The sequence below is a fragment of the Misgurnus anguillicaudatus genome, chromosome 18 (genome assembly GCF_027580225.2).
Source record: "Misgurnus anguillicaudatus chromosome 18, ASM2758022v2, whole genome shotgun sequence".
NCBI lineage: Eukaryota > Metazoa > Chordata > Actinopteri > Cypriniformes > Cobitidae > Misgurnus > Misgurnus anguillicaudatus.
The window spans coordinates 24,308,027-24,326,350 of NC_073354.2; the positions used below are offsets into that span (position 1 = coordinate 24,308,027).

Consider the following 18,324-nt stretch of genomic DNA (forward strand, 5'->3'; position numbering starts at 1 on the left):
TACCTCAAAAGTACATATTGGTACCAAAGGGTGCATATTAGTACCCTTAAAGGTACATATTGATACCACAGGGTGCATATATTAATACCTCAACAGTACATATTTTGGTACCAAAGGGTGCATATAAGTACCCTTAAAGTTACATAATTGTACCAAAATGGTGAATATTAGTACCTCAAAGGTAAATATTTGTACCAAAATAGTGCATATTAGTACATCAAAAGTAAATATTTGTACCAAAATAGTGCATATTAGTACCTCAAAGGTACATATAGGTACCAAAGGGTGCATATTAGTACCCTTAATGGTACATATTGATACTAAAGGGTGAATATTAGTACCCTTAAAAGGTACATATTTGTACCAAAAGGGTGCATATTGATACATCAAAAGTACACAATTGTACCAAAATGGTGCATATTAGTACTTCAAAGGTACATATTGGTACCAAAGGGTGCATATTAGTACATCAAAGGTACATACTGAAACCAAATGTATACAAATCTGTACTTAAACGATACATATTAGGACCTTTTAGATGGTACTGCCCCAGTGACAGCTAAGGCCCAATTTTTGGCCATTTTTCTGACAGTGCAAATGAACTACCTGTATATCAAGACATAATATAAAGTGTCATATTAAATTCATATCAACCCCAGCTGCATATACTGGAAGCCCAGCGTTCCTGCTCAACAATTCAGAATGAGAATGAAGTAGAGAAAAGTCTGTCTCTCGCTGTCTCTCTCTCTCTGTCCTACACTTCTCAAAAAAGTTGCCTTTGAGTTTTTCAAAGCAAGGGTTGCCATTGAGCTCCAACAAAAGCCAAGGATAGCTGGCGATTGGACCCTGATGAGGTCCACTACCTCATTACTGACAGCCGAAAACATTTGATGCTTTTTTCCCTCCTGTTTGGGAGGAAGGGGGGTGGATTGACAGAGCCTGGCTTAAGGAGCGCCCGGTGGGAGAACTGAGCAAAGAAGAGGTGGCAGAGGGGGACAGGGCTAAAGGTTGTCGTCCATTCATCTTTGTGTGTCTTACAGCCTCTGCGGTTGGAGAAAAGAAAAAGGGGGCTGGAATAAGGGGCGGGGTATAAAGAGAACGAGAGACAGCTTAAAACAGTGCCTTCATGCTTTTCAGGACGGGACGACTCTAACATCAAAGTGTTTTACCACTGTGGTGTGCGATTTTGTGTTTCTGTCTGTGTGTGTGTGTTGAGTGAATGCATTGAGAGATTAGGTGACTACTGAGTGTGTGTGTGTGTGTGTGTGTGTGAGAGAGAGAGAGAGAGAGAGAGAGAGAGCGCTATGGGGGTGGTTAACTACGTGAACGCACTAATTACGCCTAATTATCTATTCCCTTTACATATAACCGGCTTTGTTAGTTACTCTCAAAACATACTCAAAATGTTCTCACAACCTCTCCTTGCCCTGTCCAGGACTCTTAAAGAAACATCACCTTTGGAACATCTGTTTGCTTTGAAAGCGTGGACCCCCCACACCTCCACAGGGGCCACAGGCCACAGCCCTTGTACTCTCCGTAACAATCACTTTCTGCTAATCTGTCTCTGCGAAAAACATGACTGACTAACTTTAGTGGTGACTTGGCAAAGATCTTTTGAGTTAATTGGACTGTAAGCAAATGCCAGGACACCTCTAAAAAGTTGGTGGGGTATAATATGACGATACGATTTAATAATGAAAGTATGCCAAAATGTTGTACTCCAATGATTATTTTTGTAATTTTCAGAAGATCTACACAAAAATAATAATTTTAAGACCATTTTTTGACAGTGTAGAATAAATTAGGTGTGAAAATGTGACCCGAGTACAGGGCAAGAATTACGATGACCAGTATGAAAAAGTTTTGGTCCAGTTTTCACAGATTTGTCACTTACCCTATTGGATCAGTTATTCTATATAAATCTTAAACCATCATAATAACAAACTGTATTATTTTTTAATTTGCAAGGCAAGTAGAAACTTTCCGCAAGCAAAAAAAAAAAACTGCTATTACTGGGTCACACTGACCTTACATGAGCAGCTCAAGAGTCACAATTTTCCCCAAACAGACATCAATAACTAATTTCCAACTTTAACATTTACTGACTTTGGTATTTAGGTTGCCATAAAGTTTCAGGCTGAGAGTTGACATTAAGTTACATTAAAAATCTAAAGTCTAAACAGGGTCAAAATGACTTCTTTCCCATCAAAGGATTAAAAAATCATGACAGGAAGAAAAGAGGCATCATGCAATTTCCCAACCTCCTCCTTCTTCTTTTCTCTCTCTATGAATTCTTTATTGGATTAGATATCTCTCATAGGTGGCCTATCCTTATTAACTGCCTCATCTAATTAACTATCAGATACCAAAGCAAGAAAGAGTCAGCTTGTCTTGTCAAAAATTTACACTAAGATTTCTTTCTAAATGTTTCTCATGCACATGCATATTAATTTAGGAAAATATAAATATTAGAAATAGGCGGTTAAAAATAGACATTTATGGAATAAAATGGTTTTAAATCAAGGAAAAGTTAAATAAATATTAGAAATAGTAGGCTAACCAAAGGTTAGTGGAACAATAGTGGCCGGCCATCCAACATAAATTGCCTCTTTTCATTTTTGCTCAATCTTCAAAATATTCAATCATCAAACACAAATCCTTAGCCAACAGAGACCTTCAACATGAAAACACACACACACACACTACGCACACACAGACCCAACCATATGTACCTTTTAGTAATGTATATGGCAACAGCAGAAAAAGTGAAAGGGAAACATCTGAGCTAAATTAAAGTTAAAAATCTGCAGTATACGCATTGAGAAACAAACAAAAATTTGCAAATTAAAAAAATACATCAATAAGGGAACTGTCTTTAATTAGAATAATTTAATTAAAGACATAAACACTGATGGATTATATATAAATATAATCGAATGAGAAGATTCAAAGTAATATTTTGTAGGGAAATATAAAATGTATACCAACCTAAAAAGATAAAAAGAGGAAAATGAGAGTCAAGAGTTTGATAGTGGATCCCACACACACACGTTAGTCCATCACACATTATTAGGGTTGACCAGACATGAGAGGAGGTACTCGGGCCACCCCAGTTACCCTGAACTACAATCCCATGTTGCCCCAAAACCAGATGGCCTAACAAAGAAGCTTGAGCAGTCGAGGTGCAAAGAGTTTTCAGCATTCGTACCAGGCAAGATTAACCGAGGCCAGAACAGAGGGTGACTTTAAGGACCCGAGGGATTTAACGGAGAGTGAGTAAACCACAGTGACTGTGCTGGGCCACTGACCATAAAAGACCAGGGGTCAAACCGAAAACCTCAAAACCTGAATAAAGAGTCTAGCCGCTTCTTAGTACATTCTGTGGACAGGGGCCTTGAGGCAGTGTATTGCTATTACGATTAGAGACAAGACGGCACACATCAGAAAAATGGTAAAATGGTACTGGCCTTGATGGCGGTTCTTAAAGGATTAGTCCATTTTCTAAAAAAAAATCCAGATAATTTACTCCCCACCATTTCATCCAAAATGTTGATGTCTTTCTTTGTTTTGTCGAGAAGAAATTATGTTTTTTGCCAGGATTTTTCTCATTTTAATGGACTATAATGGACCCCAACACTTAACAGTTTTAATGCAGTTTAAAATGGCAGTTTCAAAGACTCTAAACAATCTCAAACAAGGCATAAGGGTTTTATCTAGTGAAACGATTGTCGTTTTTGGAAATAAAAAATAGGCACTTTTAAACCACAACTTCTCGTCTATCTCCGGTCATGTGACGCGCCAGCGCGACCTCAAGTAATTACGTCATCACGTCAAGAGGTCACGGATGACGTATGCAAAACTACGCCCCAGTGTTTACAAGTGTGGAGAAAGAGGACGGTTCCAACGATGTCAAATGATACTAATTAATGTCATTGTGTCAGTTTATTGGTTAAAATGGTCCGCAAATATGCGTTTCATATGTGTAACACGTGACCTTTCGACATCATTACGCAATTACGTGAGGTCGTGCTGGCGCGTCACAGGACCGGATGAAGATGAGAAGTTGTGGTTTAAAAGTGCGTATTTTTAATTTTTCTTGCCAAAAACGACAATCGCTTCCCCAGACAAGACCTTTATGCCTCGTTTGGGATCATTTAGAGTCCTTTGAAACTGCAATTTTGAACTGCATTAAAACTGTTAAGTGTTGGGGTCCATTAAAGTCCATTTAAACGAGAAAAATCCTGGAATGTTTTCCTCAAAAAACATAATTTCTTCTCGACTGAACAAAGAATGACATCAACATTTTGGATGACACAGTGGTGAGTAAATCATCTGGATTTTTTTAAAGAAAATTGACTAATCCTTTAAAGCCATCTTTCTCAACTGACAGCCATATTAAGAAGCTCCAATGGCTGTGATGGAAAAGGAGTGTCCAAAAAAAGAGCTAGAACTGGAGATAAAAATATATTTCTTTCTTTAACACTACCATATAACCAAGTTCCTTCTCTGACCCCTCAAGATAAAACTCACTTAGCTGTTGCTTTAGCCCTGCGTGCTGATATCAATCAAATGTGCAAGAATGTGGGCAGCTGTAAAATGCCTGAAAATGATCGTCTGATTATTTATGATGGAAAGCTGTCGCCGGATGATGATAATTACCCAGACAGCACACAGAATAATGCCAATACCTGCTTAAAATAATACAATTAACTTGCAAAGCAGATCAGAGCATCGCTGGCGTCTGTGGCTGGGTACACTTTGAAATGCAAGCAGTTTCATGCAATGCCGTCTCATTCCAGCCAACCCACGCCAGTCATTAAACGGCCTCTATGTCTGTCACACTCTCACTTTCTCTCTCTATCTGTCGCTCTCATCTCCAGGTATGATCAAAGCTGTCTTTTCTGTTTTTGCAAACACATATGGGGTTGTGTGTTTTTACCTGCGAATAAAATACATCAAAAACCAGGCAGAGAAGAGAAGGAAACATAAAGAGCGAGGGAGGAAGATAAAATGAAAGGATAAATAAATTAAAAGAGAGAGTGACTTTGTCTTTACCTTGAGTACACCAATGAAAGGCACAAAAGCAGCCCTCTGAAGCCCGTTTTTGTACAGTTCTGAGAGAGAGAGAGAGAGAGAGAGAGAGAGAGAGAGAGATGCTGGTTAGATTCACTCTTTAGCCTCTTCATAATGTCATTTTCCATCTGCGATTGGCAAATAAAGTGTCTACTGATGAAGTGAGGAACAGGAGGGGAGGAGGGACAAAAGGGACGAGGAGAGGCAGAAATTGATTTCTGTGGGCAGCGCAGGAGAAAGGCAGTACATGAAATTCATTACATTCCCAAACAATGAGCTCAAGAGAAGAAGTCTCTCTCTTTCGGCACAGACAATAAACCAGCATCATGGTGAATGAAGACTTCAATTAGCCACACAGGCATGATAAGCCACACACACGCGCACGGATGTAAAGAGACAATGAGGAGTATATGCCGCTCTCTGGGCTGTAAAAGCTTGTTTAAAGCTGCAGTGAGCAAGAAAATATTAGAATCATAGTAAAAGAGCGATGTTGAGATATAAGCAGTCCAGTGAGGGACTGTTTAGCTGAAAAGTCCAGTTTTCACTCAAGAAAATCAAATCACACTGTACGCCTTGTTGGCAAACAGATGATGATCATTCAGTTCCAGAGGAACTCATCCTACAGTAACTTACTGACAGATACTGTTATTTTGATCAATTCATATTTCCTCGAGATTACAGTATGTAGTCAGGATTTAGGGGTGCGACACATCACAAAACTCATGGTTCGAATCACATTACGGTTTTTGGGGCACAGATTGGACCATTTTTCGGATCAGCAAAAAAGTTATTAAATCTAATAAGAACAAATAAAGAAATTATAAACATTTATAAAAAAAACAAAATTACATATTACGTAAGGTCTAAAATTAGCATTAGGTACAGAAATAAATTAAATATAATTAATTTTCTCTTTGTCTTGGGTTGTTTTATTAACATTAATGACACAGGCTTAAGTAGGTTATTTGAGGATACTGTCTCTTTAAGATAAGCACAGACTGGTTTCTGCCTCTACTCTATACATACACACTTAAGACATAAACAAATGTTTTTATTAGAAAAAGAATACTGTGGTATTTCGAGATCATCTTGTGTCCTGTCAAGAACAGGAAGATTTTATGTTTGCTTGCTTTTGAAACGCGTCTCTCCGTGTATGCACTTTTAAGTGCACTTAAACGTATGTGCACACGCAGACAGAGGGCGAATCCCAAACGGCGCTTCGGGAAGAAGTTGCAGCATAAACAGTCACTTTTTTTCAGTGCTCTATTCGCAAAGTGTTTTTTAATGGACTACAGTATGAGACAGTACCTCAACTTTTTTTTTTAAACTTTCTTTGACCACCGGCAGAACCCGCTTAATCTCCGCTTAATCTCCTTATCCGTTTCAATGTATATATATATGTATATCTCCCAAGGGATTTTCCCTCCTAGGACTTTTTTTACTTCCCCGGCTAAAAAGTCCGGGGGTTTTTCAACCCGGGGAGGCAGCCTTCTTGGGATTAACTTCTATAAGTTACATTAGTAATACATTCGCTTTAATGTTGATTTATAGCCGCAGCAAATTTAGCTGCTTGTGCTATCGTGTATTATGTTGTGCTATCTGTCGATTTTCTGTGCTTTTCACTGCTTCTATTAATGTAAAGCTGCTTTGATACAATTACCAAATTGTGAAAAGCGCTATATAAATAAAATTGAATTGAATTGAATTAAAGTTTACAGATCAAGAGTTCTGATCTTTGAAGGGCACAGGGATGATCACATCTGACCGGACACAATCAACCGCACAGGCGTCTGTGCGTACAGTAAACTGCTGACTTTAGCGCCTTTTTGCCGTTAAATTGTTTAAAAAGACTTGAGTGTTAACATTTGCAAGCCTTTGAAACATGTGCAAATGATAAACTTTCCCTAATTGAATTTGCGTATTAATCTACGAATCCACACCAGAACTCAGATTTATGTAGCTTTTCATGATATTTCATACCATCTCTCTCAAGCTTTAAATTAAAAGGGCAATTTTTGCTGCTGTACCTTATAGGGGTAGTACACAAAAAAGTCTTTATCATTTATCCACCTTCATGCATTAAAGTTATACTTGTATAACTTTTTTTCTTTTGCAGAACACATAAGAAGATGTTTTGAAGAATGATGGTACCCAAACAACATTGGCCTCCATGGACTTCTGTGTACTGGTATGTACACAAACCCAAGTCTCATAATAAAATTTTAAGATTGGGACCATTTCAATCATTGATTTCACATTGATTTCAATCTTTGACATGGCCTTACATATAAAGATATCAAGGTTTTATTTTTTACATAATGTTCTTACATTATGTACTGTAGGAAGATTGTAGAAAACAGTGGGTCTCATTCGCTAATAATTGCATAAGTTTTTCGTATTTATACGCACACTTGAACTTCTCACTAAAACTTTCCGCCTAATTCACAACACGTGCGTACACACATAAATTTGTTGTTATACTTGTTTTTACGTGAAATTGGAATGTTTTACATGAGCGGCCACGTGCACGAGTTTGGCAATTTGCAAAAAAACACACCCAAACCAGCTCCATATAAGGGCTTTCTGCAGCGCAGCACTGGTCCACAGAATATTTTAGAGCAGTTTGTCATTGAAGCAAAAGAGCTCGACAAGAAATCCATTATCATATTTAATATTGGTAAAGTTACGTTTTGCTTTGCATTTTTTATTTGGGTGGTTTTGCTGTCGCTGGAGGAAGCCAGTGCTGTCCACCGACCGAAGTAACATTAAAGAAGTAATGGATGCGTTAACAAATATGACATTTAAATAATATGACAGATGCACATCTGTATCTAAAATAAAACAGACAGAAGATCAAGTGATTGACATTTGGACTTCCCATTACATTTACAGGTCATCTTCATCTTTAGCCATTTTTAAGTCGTCCTTGAAGACGTATCTGTTCTCTGTAGCCTTTGAATAGATTATAAATTATGTGTTGATAGAATTATGTGGTGGTGTTTTTTTTTTATTTTTATTCATTTGTAAAGCACTTTGGCTCAACCTCTGTTGTTTTTAAATGTGCTATATAAATACAGGTTGACTTGACATGACGTTTACATTAGGCATTAAGCAGATGCTTTCATAGAGATTTAAAAAGTGAGGAAGGAAAGCATGAAGATTTGTCATTACATGCATCTTCTTTATATGTGTAGAAAAAATAATTAGGCTATAATAATGTATAATATAATGTATAAAATAATAATATAGATGTATAATAATATATAATAAAGAAAATATTATAATATAAAATATAATCATGTAAATTTGATAGATCAACATTATTTTACACAATTTTATATTTATAACCTAGTATTTGATTATAGCGTACGTGATTATTGCGTACGAGTGGTTTTAGGTTTTCTTGAATTTTTGCGTATATTTAAAAGAAATTTTGATTCAAACGTTTTTGTTGAATCACGATTTGTTCGTGAAAACATCCGTATGCACATCTCACGGACAAATTTGTACGTACGCATGTTTAGTGAATGAGACTCCAAAAAAAACTTAGCTCGGATTTCCTACTATATCTTGTGTTCCACAAGCATAGAGGTATTGAATGACATAAAAATAAATGTTGACAGATTTTTGTTTTTGGGTGAGCTATTCCTTTATAACTTAAATGTAATTGCCATTTTCTGTGTGAAATGAGAAGTAGTTGTGTTAATTCAAGTATTTATTCAAGACATGCTTTTCCACAGACTGTAAAGTAAACAAACAAATCTACATGATCTAGCATTACAGCACACAGTTTATTTAACCATTATCTCTCTGATCATAACTAAAAGGACTTAAAACGTCATTTAAAGATTTAAGAAGTGAAGTGCACCCTCTGTCCATCCATTTCCCTCACTTCACCTAAAGAAATAGTACTGCAAACCGCTCCGGATGAAGATGAACAACCACGTTCAATCACGCGAGCCTCTTTAGCGGCTTTTCAGCTCCGCATCATTATATCAATAAGCGAGCAATCTCTCTCCATGCAATCTCGCTCTCCCCCATCTTTCATGTGTACCCGTCTATCCATTAGTCACCTAATTAAAATGGAATAAGATGGCTATTAAGTTTTAGCGTAGTCTTTGTTCTCAGTGGCTGGTTAATGTTAGGAGAGGCTCTCTTTATGTAACTGCCGCTCACTGTTTTGTACTCGTCGCACAAGGCCACTTCATACAAGACATTAGCAGCGCTCCGAGACTGAAACCAGGGAGAGAAAGCCGGCAAGACTGTCTTATCTCTACCCCTTATCACTCTCTTTCACATGCTCGCTCTCCAGTTTAATGTAACATCACAGCGATTGCAAAAAAACCCGACATCTGTTGAATCAACAATGAGGCTGAGGAAAAAAAACAGGATTGATGGAGAAAGATAAAAGAGTAACTGTTCACGTTCAAGCGGGCATCAAGTAAAGTTGCCTCGTTTGACGCTAAACGGCAAGCAGGCGAGAAATCTTTGATGCCAGTATGATTTAAATTGAATATGATTTAAGATTAAATGCTAATAATTGATAGAGCCTGTGCGTGTTGAAAGCTTCATAAATAACAAACAACCAAGTCTCTCTCTTTTCCTTTTACTTCAAGCACCTCAAGCATATACCAAAAAGCAAAAAGGAAGTACTTGGGTGATAAATAACTTGTAGTTTAGGGAATTATTTTTTTGAAGGTCAGGTAAATTCTTTTAAAAATATACTTTAAAAAAATGTAATAAGTATATTTTCTACATTTTGTACTATTTTCGTCAAACCCAAGTATATTTAAGTGTATTCAATTATGTATTAACTACAACTTAACATCTATTTGACTACAATTCAAGTGTAAATAGTATACTAAAATGGAACAACTTTTTTTAAAGGTGCAGTGTGTAATTTTTAGAAGGATCTCTTGACAGAAATGCAAAATAATATACAAAACTATATTATCAGGGGTGTACAAATACCTTTCATAATGAACTGCTATGTGTTTATTACCTTAGAACGAGACCTTTTTATCTACATACAAGAGGGTCCCCTTACATGGAAGTCGCCATTTTGTGCCGCAATTTTTCTACAGAAGCCCTTAACGGACAATTTTTTTTACTAAGTTGTCTCCGACGATGACATGTTTGTCCGGTGGCAGCTACCCTAGCTTCTCTATGTGTTTCAAAAGCGAGGGGTGAGCAGTGGACTACGCCGTTGGTTGCAATTCGCAACCTCAACACTAGATGCCGCTAAAATTTACACACTGCACCTTTAACATAAATAGCTGGAGTTAAGTTTATATAATGCATTAGCAATGCAAAAGGTCATGAACTTGAACCCAGGGAACACGCATAATGAAAAAAATGCATACCTTGTAATGCACGGCAAGTCGCTTAAGATAAAACTGTCTGCCAAATGCATATGTAAATGTGATACATGTAAAACTGACTAAATTTCATTTCATATATTATCTGATGGAGATATAAAAAGTATGTAATAGGAATGACTCACTTTGACCATTGACACTAGATTAGTTTAACATAACCCACCACAGAGAAGCAGCCAATGACAGGTGTGCAGAAGAGGGAGAGAGCTATGACAAAGCAGCACAGCAGTGAGAGACCTTGCACAGTTTATCATCAGACTTAAAAAATCATGGCATCAAAATACACAGATTAACTAAAGAGTGACTTAAAGGGGTGTGACCTTTAGAAAAGAGTTAAAGGGAGGAAACGCAAGCCTGATATATGAGATGGTACAAAACTGGATTAGAACATGAGACGTACGTGTAGTTTAGGAACATGTTTTACTTTCAGGACACACAAAAGAACGGCAGAGAGTGAGAAAGGGACGACTAACTATTGTTTAGAAGTTGGTAGTAAACAATAGAAGGTGCAAAAGTACAAGAGTCATATGTGCTGTGTTAACACACACACAAATCGAGAGAGGAAATGAAAAGAATTAAACTACTTTTCCTTAAATGTCAGATCTGTATGTGTAAGCAGAAATCAGGCAATTACAAAAATAAGTGCATCCGCTCACCTTCAGGTGGTCGATTTGAGGTAGCAACAACCACCACGCCACACTTGAACAAGCCTTCAAATAACTGCTTAAGAATCATGGCATCTGCTATATCCACCACCTGAAAGAGAATAAAAACTGATTATTACTTATATAGCTTCCAAATCAGCTATTATTACCGTCGTCTTGCTCAACCAGCATCAGTTAAAGGTGCAGTGTGTAATTTATAAAAGGATCTCTTGACAGTATACAAAACTATATTCTCAGGGGTGTATAAAAACCTTTCATAATGAACCATTATGTGTTTATTACCTTAGAATGAGAGGTTTTATCTACATACACGAGGGTCCCCTTACGTGGAAGTCGCCATTTTGTGCCGCCATGTTTCTACAGAAGCCCTTAACGGACAAACGTTTTTACTAAGTTGTCTCCGACGATGACATGTTTGTCCGGTGGCGGCTACCTTAGCTTGTCTATGTGTTTCAAAAGCAAGAGGTGAGCAGTGGACTGAGCCGTTGGTTGCAATTTGCAACCTCACCACTAGATGCCGCTAAAATGTACACACTGCACCTTTAACATAAATAGCTGGAGTTAAAGGTATTGCGGAGGATTTTCTTTTTCCGGGTGGATCATCAAGACTCTTGGTCCTCCTAGTTGTCAATCAGGAGTGTTGCGCAATTGTATTTTTTTTTAAAAGTGGCGAAGGTGGTTCTTTTCTAAAATTCGAGAAAATCATCCACTATACCTTTAAGTTTATGAGTACATTTATTAGCTCAAATCCACATCAGTTTTTTAATGACCTGAGCCCACTGTCTAATGGCAAAAATAATTGATCAGATTTGCATCATCTCTTATGTCGGGTGGTTCTGGGAAGTTTGTTACAGATATACGAGGGCTTAGTAACATCACCTGAAAAGCGTTTGCAGAGTCAGAGATTTTGCTTAAGATAACAAAGCCAAGAAGACCAAGAATATATTTAAGTAAATAGGGTTGGAAAAAGACACAACGGTGCACAGATTACAAAGACCAACCAGCACAGACTTCAAGAGCAGGTGTATCAGCTAAAGATTAGTGAGACACAACCCTCTCCCCTTTGGCCTTTCTCTCCTCCGAGCTAATGACCACAATTGTGTGCATGCATATACGTGTACTCGTGCATACGTGTGCATGCGGATGCATGAATGAAAACCAGGTGTCGTTACATTTTAAAACCGCAGGCTCGGCCAAGGTCCTTTGACATCACCCTCCCCAGCACGCTCGCACATACGAGAACCCACACAAAGCCACTCCACCTGACTGTAAAATGGCCACACAGAGCTGCGGCTTTCTGCTGGAGACAAGGACAAGTGGTCAAAGCAGCTTGAAAAAAGCAAATAAATGAATACATAAATAAATAAATAACTAAACAGCGATTCGAGGTAAAATCAGTGGCACAATGACAGCCAGATGGCCACACCGAGACAAATGCGCACACATACACGCACAGATGCGCTCGCATTGTGCTCTTGAGGGCCTGGCATAGCTGTCCCTGAATCTCAGAAGCGAGAGGATGAGTGGGTCTTTCATTATTATCATTTTCATCATCATCATTCATTATTATCATTTAAACGTTGCCTTTTTCACAGCAGTGAGCTGTTGCCTCACACACATCTGCAGCAACACAGGGGCTGCTGACCCTCCCCTGGCAAAAGGAGCCTTTTAGTCAATACCGCACAATGAGATCTTCCTTTAGCGACTCTCTCTCATCTTTCACCATGTTTTTTATTACTTTCTCAGGGCTGAAATACATTTATACAGAAATGCATTTAGTCAAAAGCAGAATTGTTGTGCTATACACTGTATATGGTCTTATTAGTGTTTTGATTGCATATTTCAATAGCCAAATGTAGGGCCTGCTACGTTTTTGTCATGTAAAAGATGTCATTACGAAGAGACACTTATCACTGCCATACCCCCAACATATGTTGTTTTTCTTATATTGAAGTGTTTCTCTTTTTTTTGCATATTAAACCTTCGGCCTCATCAAACCCAATTAGCATCTTTTATATCAGCAAAGACAAGGCGCGCGCGTGTGCATTGTCGGAAGGGTGGTCTGCTAAAAAGATGAGGTGCTACGGGCATAAATTGGATCAGATTTCTCTTTAACCGTCCCCGTCTATTCTTCATTTCAAAGGAGTCATTTAATTATGACCTTTTCATCCGTCCTGTATTTGTTTTTTGTTTGTTACGCAGGCACCACAATGTTTTAGTCTCAGGGTATTGATTGCCAGGTTGAGTGCAAGGAAGCCCTCTGTACGGCTCTTTGGCGTTGTTGTGGACGACAGCGAAAACAACGGCGCAGATATTTAAATGAGCATCCAATTACGGCAGCAAAGAGTCACTTTTGTGTGCTGCACACGGGTGCCAAATTGCACTCTTTTGATCTTAAACCTTTACTTACACAACTCTGTCGATGAGTAATTTCACCCGGCGACTGAGACAATGCCTCAAACGTTTTCTCGTCGCTCGTCCTCTCCCTCTTGCTTTTTCTATATCTCTCTTGGTGCTTCTCTCAATGCCTTGCATTCATTAAGGGAGTGAAGAGGGACAAAAGGGGAAGGCTACAAATTACTGATAATGATGCCGGACTAATGAAGAGAATGGAGAAATTTCATTAGCATTTAAGAGGCATGGATGCATGCGACCCGCCATAGTCACTCTCCATTACCCCTTACTCAAGGAAGCAAAAGGGCCGACTGAAACTCGATGCTTCATTTGCATGCTTAAGTGGCAGTGGCTCCTGATTGGTAAGGGGCTGTCAGCTTCTCATTTAAGCATCGTAAACAAAATATGTGTGCTTTGCTTTCCATATTGCCATTGGCAACGACTGCCGAGCAGATTGATGGTGTGCATTCAAGCATTAACAAGATGCATCCAGGACATAAAAAATAAAGATCAGGTCTGAGGTAAGAGTTTTTAATTTAAAAGCCATTAATAAAAAGAGCAGCCCTTGAACCTCGGTGATAGAAAGAGACTGATTATGAGACTATGACACTCTTGAACATAAAGAGTTAGTTGCAAAATGTCTGAATATCAAAGACAAAGATAAAATAAAGCATTAATGACTTAGACCTTATAAGAAAGAAACCAGATCACAGTCCTGGTATAGAATAAAAACCAGACAAAGAATGAAAATAATTATATTAAGTATGAGTAATAAATATATTACTAAATGATAAAAGTAATATAATAAATAATATAATATAATATAAATAATATAATAAAAAATATTTTCTTATTAAATTATAGGTTCTGATGCCAGAACTTTTAGACTTTTCCAAAAAGTTTTTTTTTAATCAAAAATGTATCTCTTGCTGCTACATCAGGTTATCTCTTAAACTTGTGTGAAGGTATGTAACTCCACTAGATGGCTCCAAAATGAACAAACCTTATGTCTATGAACTTGAGTACTGTCTGCACTCCAGTCAGAGAAATTGTATTTGTGTGTATTTTGTGAATTGTTGTGAAGCATATGAATGGCTGAATATTAAATATTTGTGATAACATTATACCCCCACACATGCACAGTTCCACTGTGTTTATGCATTAAAAAGTAGCCTTGAAATTTAACAAACTCACAAACACCCTGTACCCCCCTCTCCAAACTCTATACTCCTGCCCTCACCTGAAACTCATCAAAGCATATGAGACAGGTTTCCTCTGCGATCTCCATAGCAACCGGAAAGATGGGGTCATAGATTGTCATTTTACCTATCCTTCGCTTTGGCAGGCTTTGTTTTAGTTTGTGGATCCCTGCAGAAAATGAAGTCAAATGTAAATCCTATCAAAACTTAAATTCAAACATTATAACAAACCTCTGACTTTAGGGAAAGGATCAAATTGCTATATTTTACACTATTATGTTTCAACATAATTATTTGAAGGGGATATTTTATGAAAATGTTTAAGAGCTATCTTCAGACCTTCAGGGGTCTTCAGTGCCTCTATCAACCTAGAAAATTTGATCATTAGGAACAACCCAGTAACTCAGTTTTGGTAAAACATTCTCTGCAAGCATGTGAAAAAATAGGAAATTGAAATGTGGCTCTCCTTGTGATGTCAGAAGGGGATAATACCACCCCTTAATCTGCACTATCCAACCACGGCACTGCCATTTAGTGCAGATAACTTATTTGCATTTCAAAGGACACACCCAAAACGGCACATTTTTGCTCACACCTACGAAGTGGCCATTTTAGCATGCTATAAAAAATTATCTATATGGTATTTTGAGCTCAAACTTTACACATACACACTCTGGGGACACCAAAGATTTATTTATTTTTTTATCTTAAAAAAGTCTTGTGAAATGTCTCCTTTAAGACAACTTACTTTTATGTACATCTAACATGAATGCGTTGAAGTGAACTCTCTTTTTTCTGCTGTTTTCCACAAATGAATAAAAAAGATCCATCAGCATTGTTTTTCCAGTGCCTGTTAATTACAAAAAATAAGCAATATATAACAATAAATGTAATCAACATTGCTAAAATCTGTTGAAAGTCCTCAATTTGATAAATCTGACTGAAACTTACCAACATCACCATAGATATAGAAACCACAGGGAGGCTTTGGGGTCTCCTATAAAAGATAGCAGATATTAATTACAGCAAATATGTGACCCTGTCTGTGAAATCAAGGCTAAAGTCTCAATCTGGGTATAAGATAAACAACCCTGTATCACGAAATTATGTACCTATAGTCACGTAAATTTGTGAGTCTTATGCATTTCTGTTTACATGTCACTGTCATGTGTTACTCAACAGTTTTGTCCTATTTTCTTAACATTGTCACTTTGGTTTAGGGTTAGATTTACATAAAATGACATCCTTACCCAAACCCAACTCTAACCCTAATGCCAGGCGACAATGGTTTAAAAATCATAAAATATAAAAAATATGCTTAAAGTGACTAACGCAAACACCAAAATTAACCCTAAACCGAAGCGTCAATGGTTTGAAAACAGGACAAAACAGTTGAGTAACAAATACGTGACAATGACACGTAAACGGAAATGCGTGAAATGTTCACGCAAAAGGCGGAAAACCGTGTCAGTGTCACGCGTAAGACTCACAAATTTACATGACTATAGGTACGTAATTTTGTGATACTGGGTTGCGATAAGGAGCATCGAAGTTTGATTTTGCTTATTGATTGAACACTGATTTCAATGTTTGACTGATGTATCAAGGTTATATATTCACAAAAAATGACAATAGCTGGGTTTTTTTTACAAATACTTTTTTGCTTAAATTGAAAATTAACATGTGAAATGTTCCTGTAACCCTTAATAGTAACGAGTAAGTCCAGGGTCATTGTAACACACAATCTTACAATCACACACAATGACAACAGCACATTATCGCCACAATTCTGTCTCTGCTTAAAGATAGTGTGGCCATTTAAATGGAACGTTTAAGTAAAAGTGTATTTTAAGATTCAAAAATGATCTCCTCTTCTAATATTTGAATACCTCACAATTTAAAATAAGCTCAAATTTAACAACAACCTAAAAGTGATGTTACAATGTAATAATTGTCCCTGGTGCTTTTGAGTAGTGAACCCTAACGTATTGAATGGCAGTACATGACTTCCAGGACTCTATAGCTTGTTATTGTAGCTAGTGGCAGTGGTCCATTTACAGCAGAGTTAACAACACAGTGAGGACAGTGAGCCGGAGAAGACACAGGGCCTGTCAGGGATGGATCCACAAGGTGGAGTCATACACTACACTTCCACAGGGCACTGCCAGGGGGAAAAGTTCACATGCCAACACTCTTAGGTGGAATAGCACCTTGTTAACTGAACAAATGGACTGCTGTCTGCTCTGGTAATGCTTTAAATAAACAGTAACTTGAGGTTTGAGATGAATTATTCTGAAAGATTGACAGAATCTCAGACCGAAGCTGCCTCTCGCAACCTCTCATCAGATATATAATTAGCCTAATAAGTGATTAACTTCTAATAAAGGCCTAATTATTAATTATTGCGCAAACACATTATGCTGTTCAAGACCCCTCATTACTGCAGCGAGTGATGGGTGGGGTGTCCTGACTCAGTAGGGAACTGTGCTATGACCCATCAGCTTTCCTTTCGATCTTGACCCCCATAAACAGACAAATACATAAACGTGCTGAACCTCCTCTGACCTAAATGAAAGCACCTTAGCAAATTAACAAATGTGACATTAAAAGTGCATAAGTGAGTGTGAATAAAGGTTGGACTCTTATGATGTTTATAGTAAACAGAGTGTACAGCCCAGCTTAGCACAAATGGGACACACAAACCATACCTTGTGCGTGGCATTGTTATCACCTTTATCCCCTTCAGGACTGGAAACTGTTACTCTCCTGCATGCCTCCCTTTCTTTTGACTTTAGTATATTGTCCAGTTCTGAATCGTAGATAGATTGACTTTTTAAACTACTGTGTTTAGGCAGAGGGAGATAAATAGGAATGTTGTTGTAGTCTGTCATCACTCTCTTTAACTGTTCTAGTTGAGAAAGTGCAGCTCTTTGTTGGGCATCTTCTCTTAGTGAGGCGGAGCGCACCAGGCTGTCATAGTGCTTGACCAAAACACTGCGTTCATGGGCACAACAAGGTGCCGACAGGGGTGTACATAATGACGAACTACCTTAATAAAGAGAGATAGGAAAGTTGTTAAAAAGCTATTATGCTGAAATAAGTTTCTTTTAATAGTTATATACACTAAAATACGGTCCGTAACAATTAATTCATGTTTTATAACATTGTAAAGACGTTGCATTTGAGCTAGTGCGTTATAACGTCAATAATTTCAGTAACTAACAATGCACGAGGCAGATTAATATTTATGCTCACCTCTAACTCTGTTGAACCCTGCACACAAACCTCTTTTGGACAAGTTTGTCTCTTTTAAAATAAATCTTAAAAGACACCCCGTTGTCAAGTGCGACGCGTGTGCCGCCATGTTGATTCAAACTTACATAACTTTATTGATCTTTGTTCATAGACACTTCGAAGTTCTGCGTTCAAGTGTGATGACATCCATAGACTTATATTTGTTTCTTTAATTCAAAGAGAGAGAACACAAGGACTGCTGTTTGTAAGCAGCACAATATGTGTCTGCATGTCATAATATAAGAGAAAATCCATCTGACCTGACTAAATGTGTGTCCATTAAATGTGAAAGATACTTAATGTATATTACTGCTTAATTGT

At 37.7% G+C, this 18,324-nt stretch overlaps 1 protein-coding gene and 1 long non-coding RNA gene across 3 annotated transcripts in view; one reads left to right on the forward strand and one right to left on the reverse strand.

Moving 5' to 3' along the window:
* Positions 1-8,086, forward strand: part of LOC129429347 (uncharacterized) — a 63,031-nt gene extending 54,945 nt beyond the window's left edge. Inside the window, exons 3-4 of the long non-coding RNA XR_008639181.2 lie at positions 7,190-7,261; positions 7,966-8,086. This is a non-coding gene — a long non-coding RNA (uncharacterized lncRNA). The remainder of the gene's footprint in view (positions 1-7,189; positions 7,262-7,965) is intronic.
* The window catches only part of afg1lb (AFG1 like ATPase b), a 28,654-nt gene extending 10,420 nt beyond the window's left edge, over positions 1-18,234 (reverse strand). Inside the window, exons 1-7 of one of the 2 annotated variants that reach the window (XM_055185953.2) lie at positions 17,965-18,234; positions 17,418-17,758; positions 15,661-15,706; positions 15,458-15,559; positions 14,751-14,878; positions 11,108-11,207; positions 5,056-5,114 (exon numbers count right to left, since the gene is read on the reverse strand). In XM_055185953.2, the coding sequence (XP_055041928.2) occupies positions 5,056-5,114; positions 11,108-11,207; positions 14,751-14,878; positions 15,458-15,559; positions 15,661-15,706; positions 17,418-17,758; positions 17,965-18,073 (885 nt within the window). In that variant the 5' untranslated portion in view covers positions 18,074-18,234. The remainder of the gene's footprint in view (positions 1-5,055; positions 5,115-11,107; positions 11,208-14,750; positions 14,879-15,457; positions 15,560-15,660; positions 15,707-17,417; positions 17,759-17,964) is intronic. The other variant, XM_055185952.2, reaches the window with a different exon arrangement.
* Between the last annotated feature and the right edge of the window lie 90 nt (positions 18,235-18,324).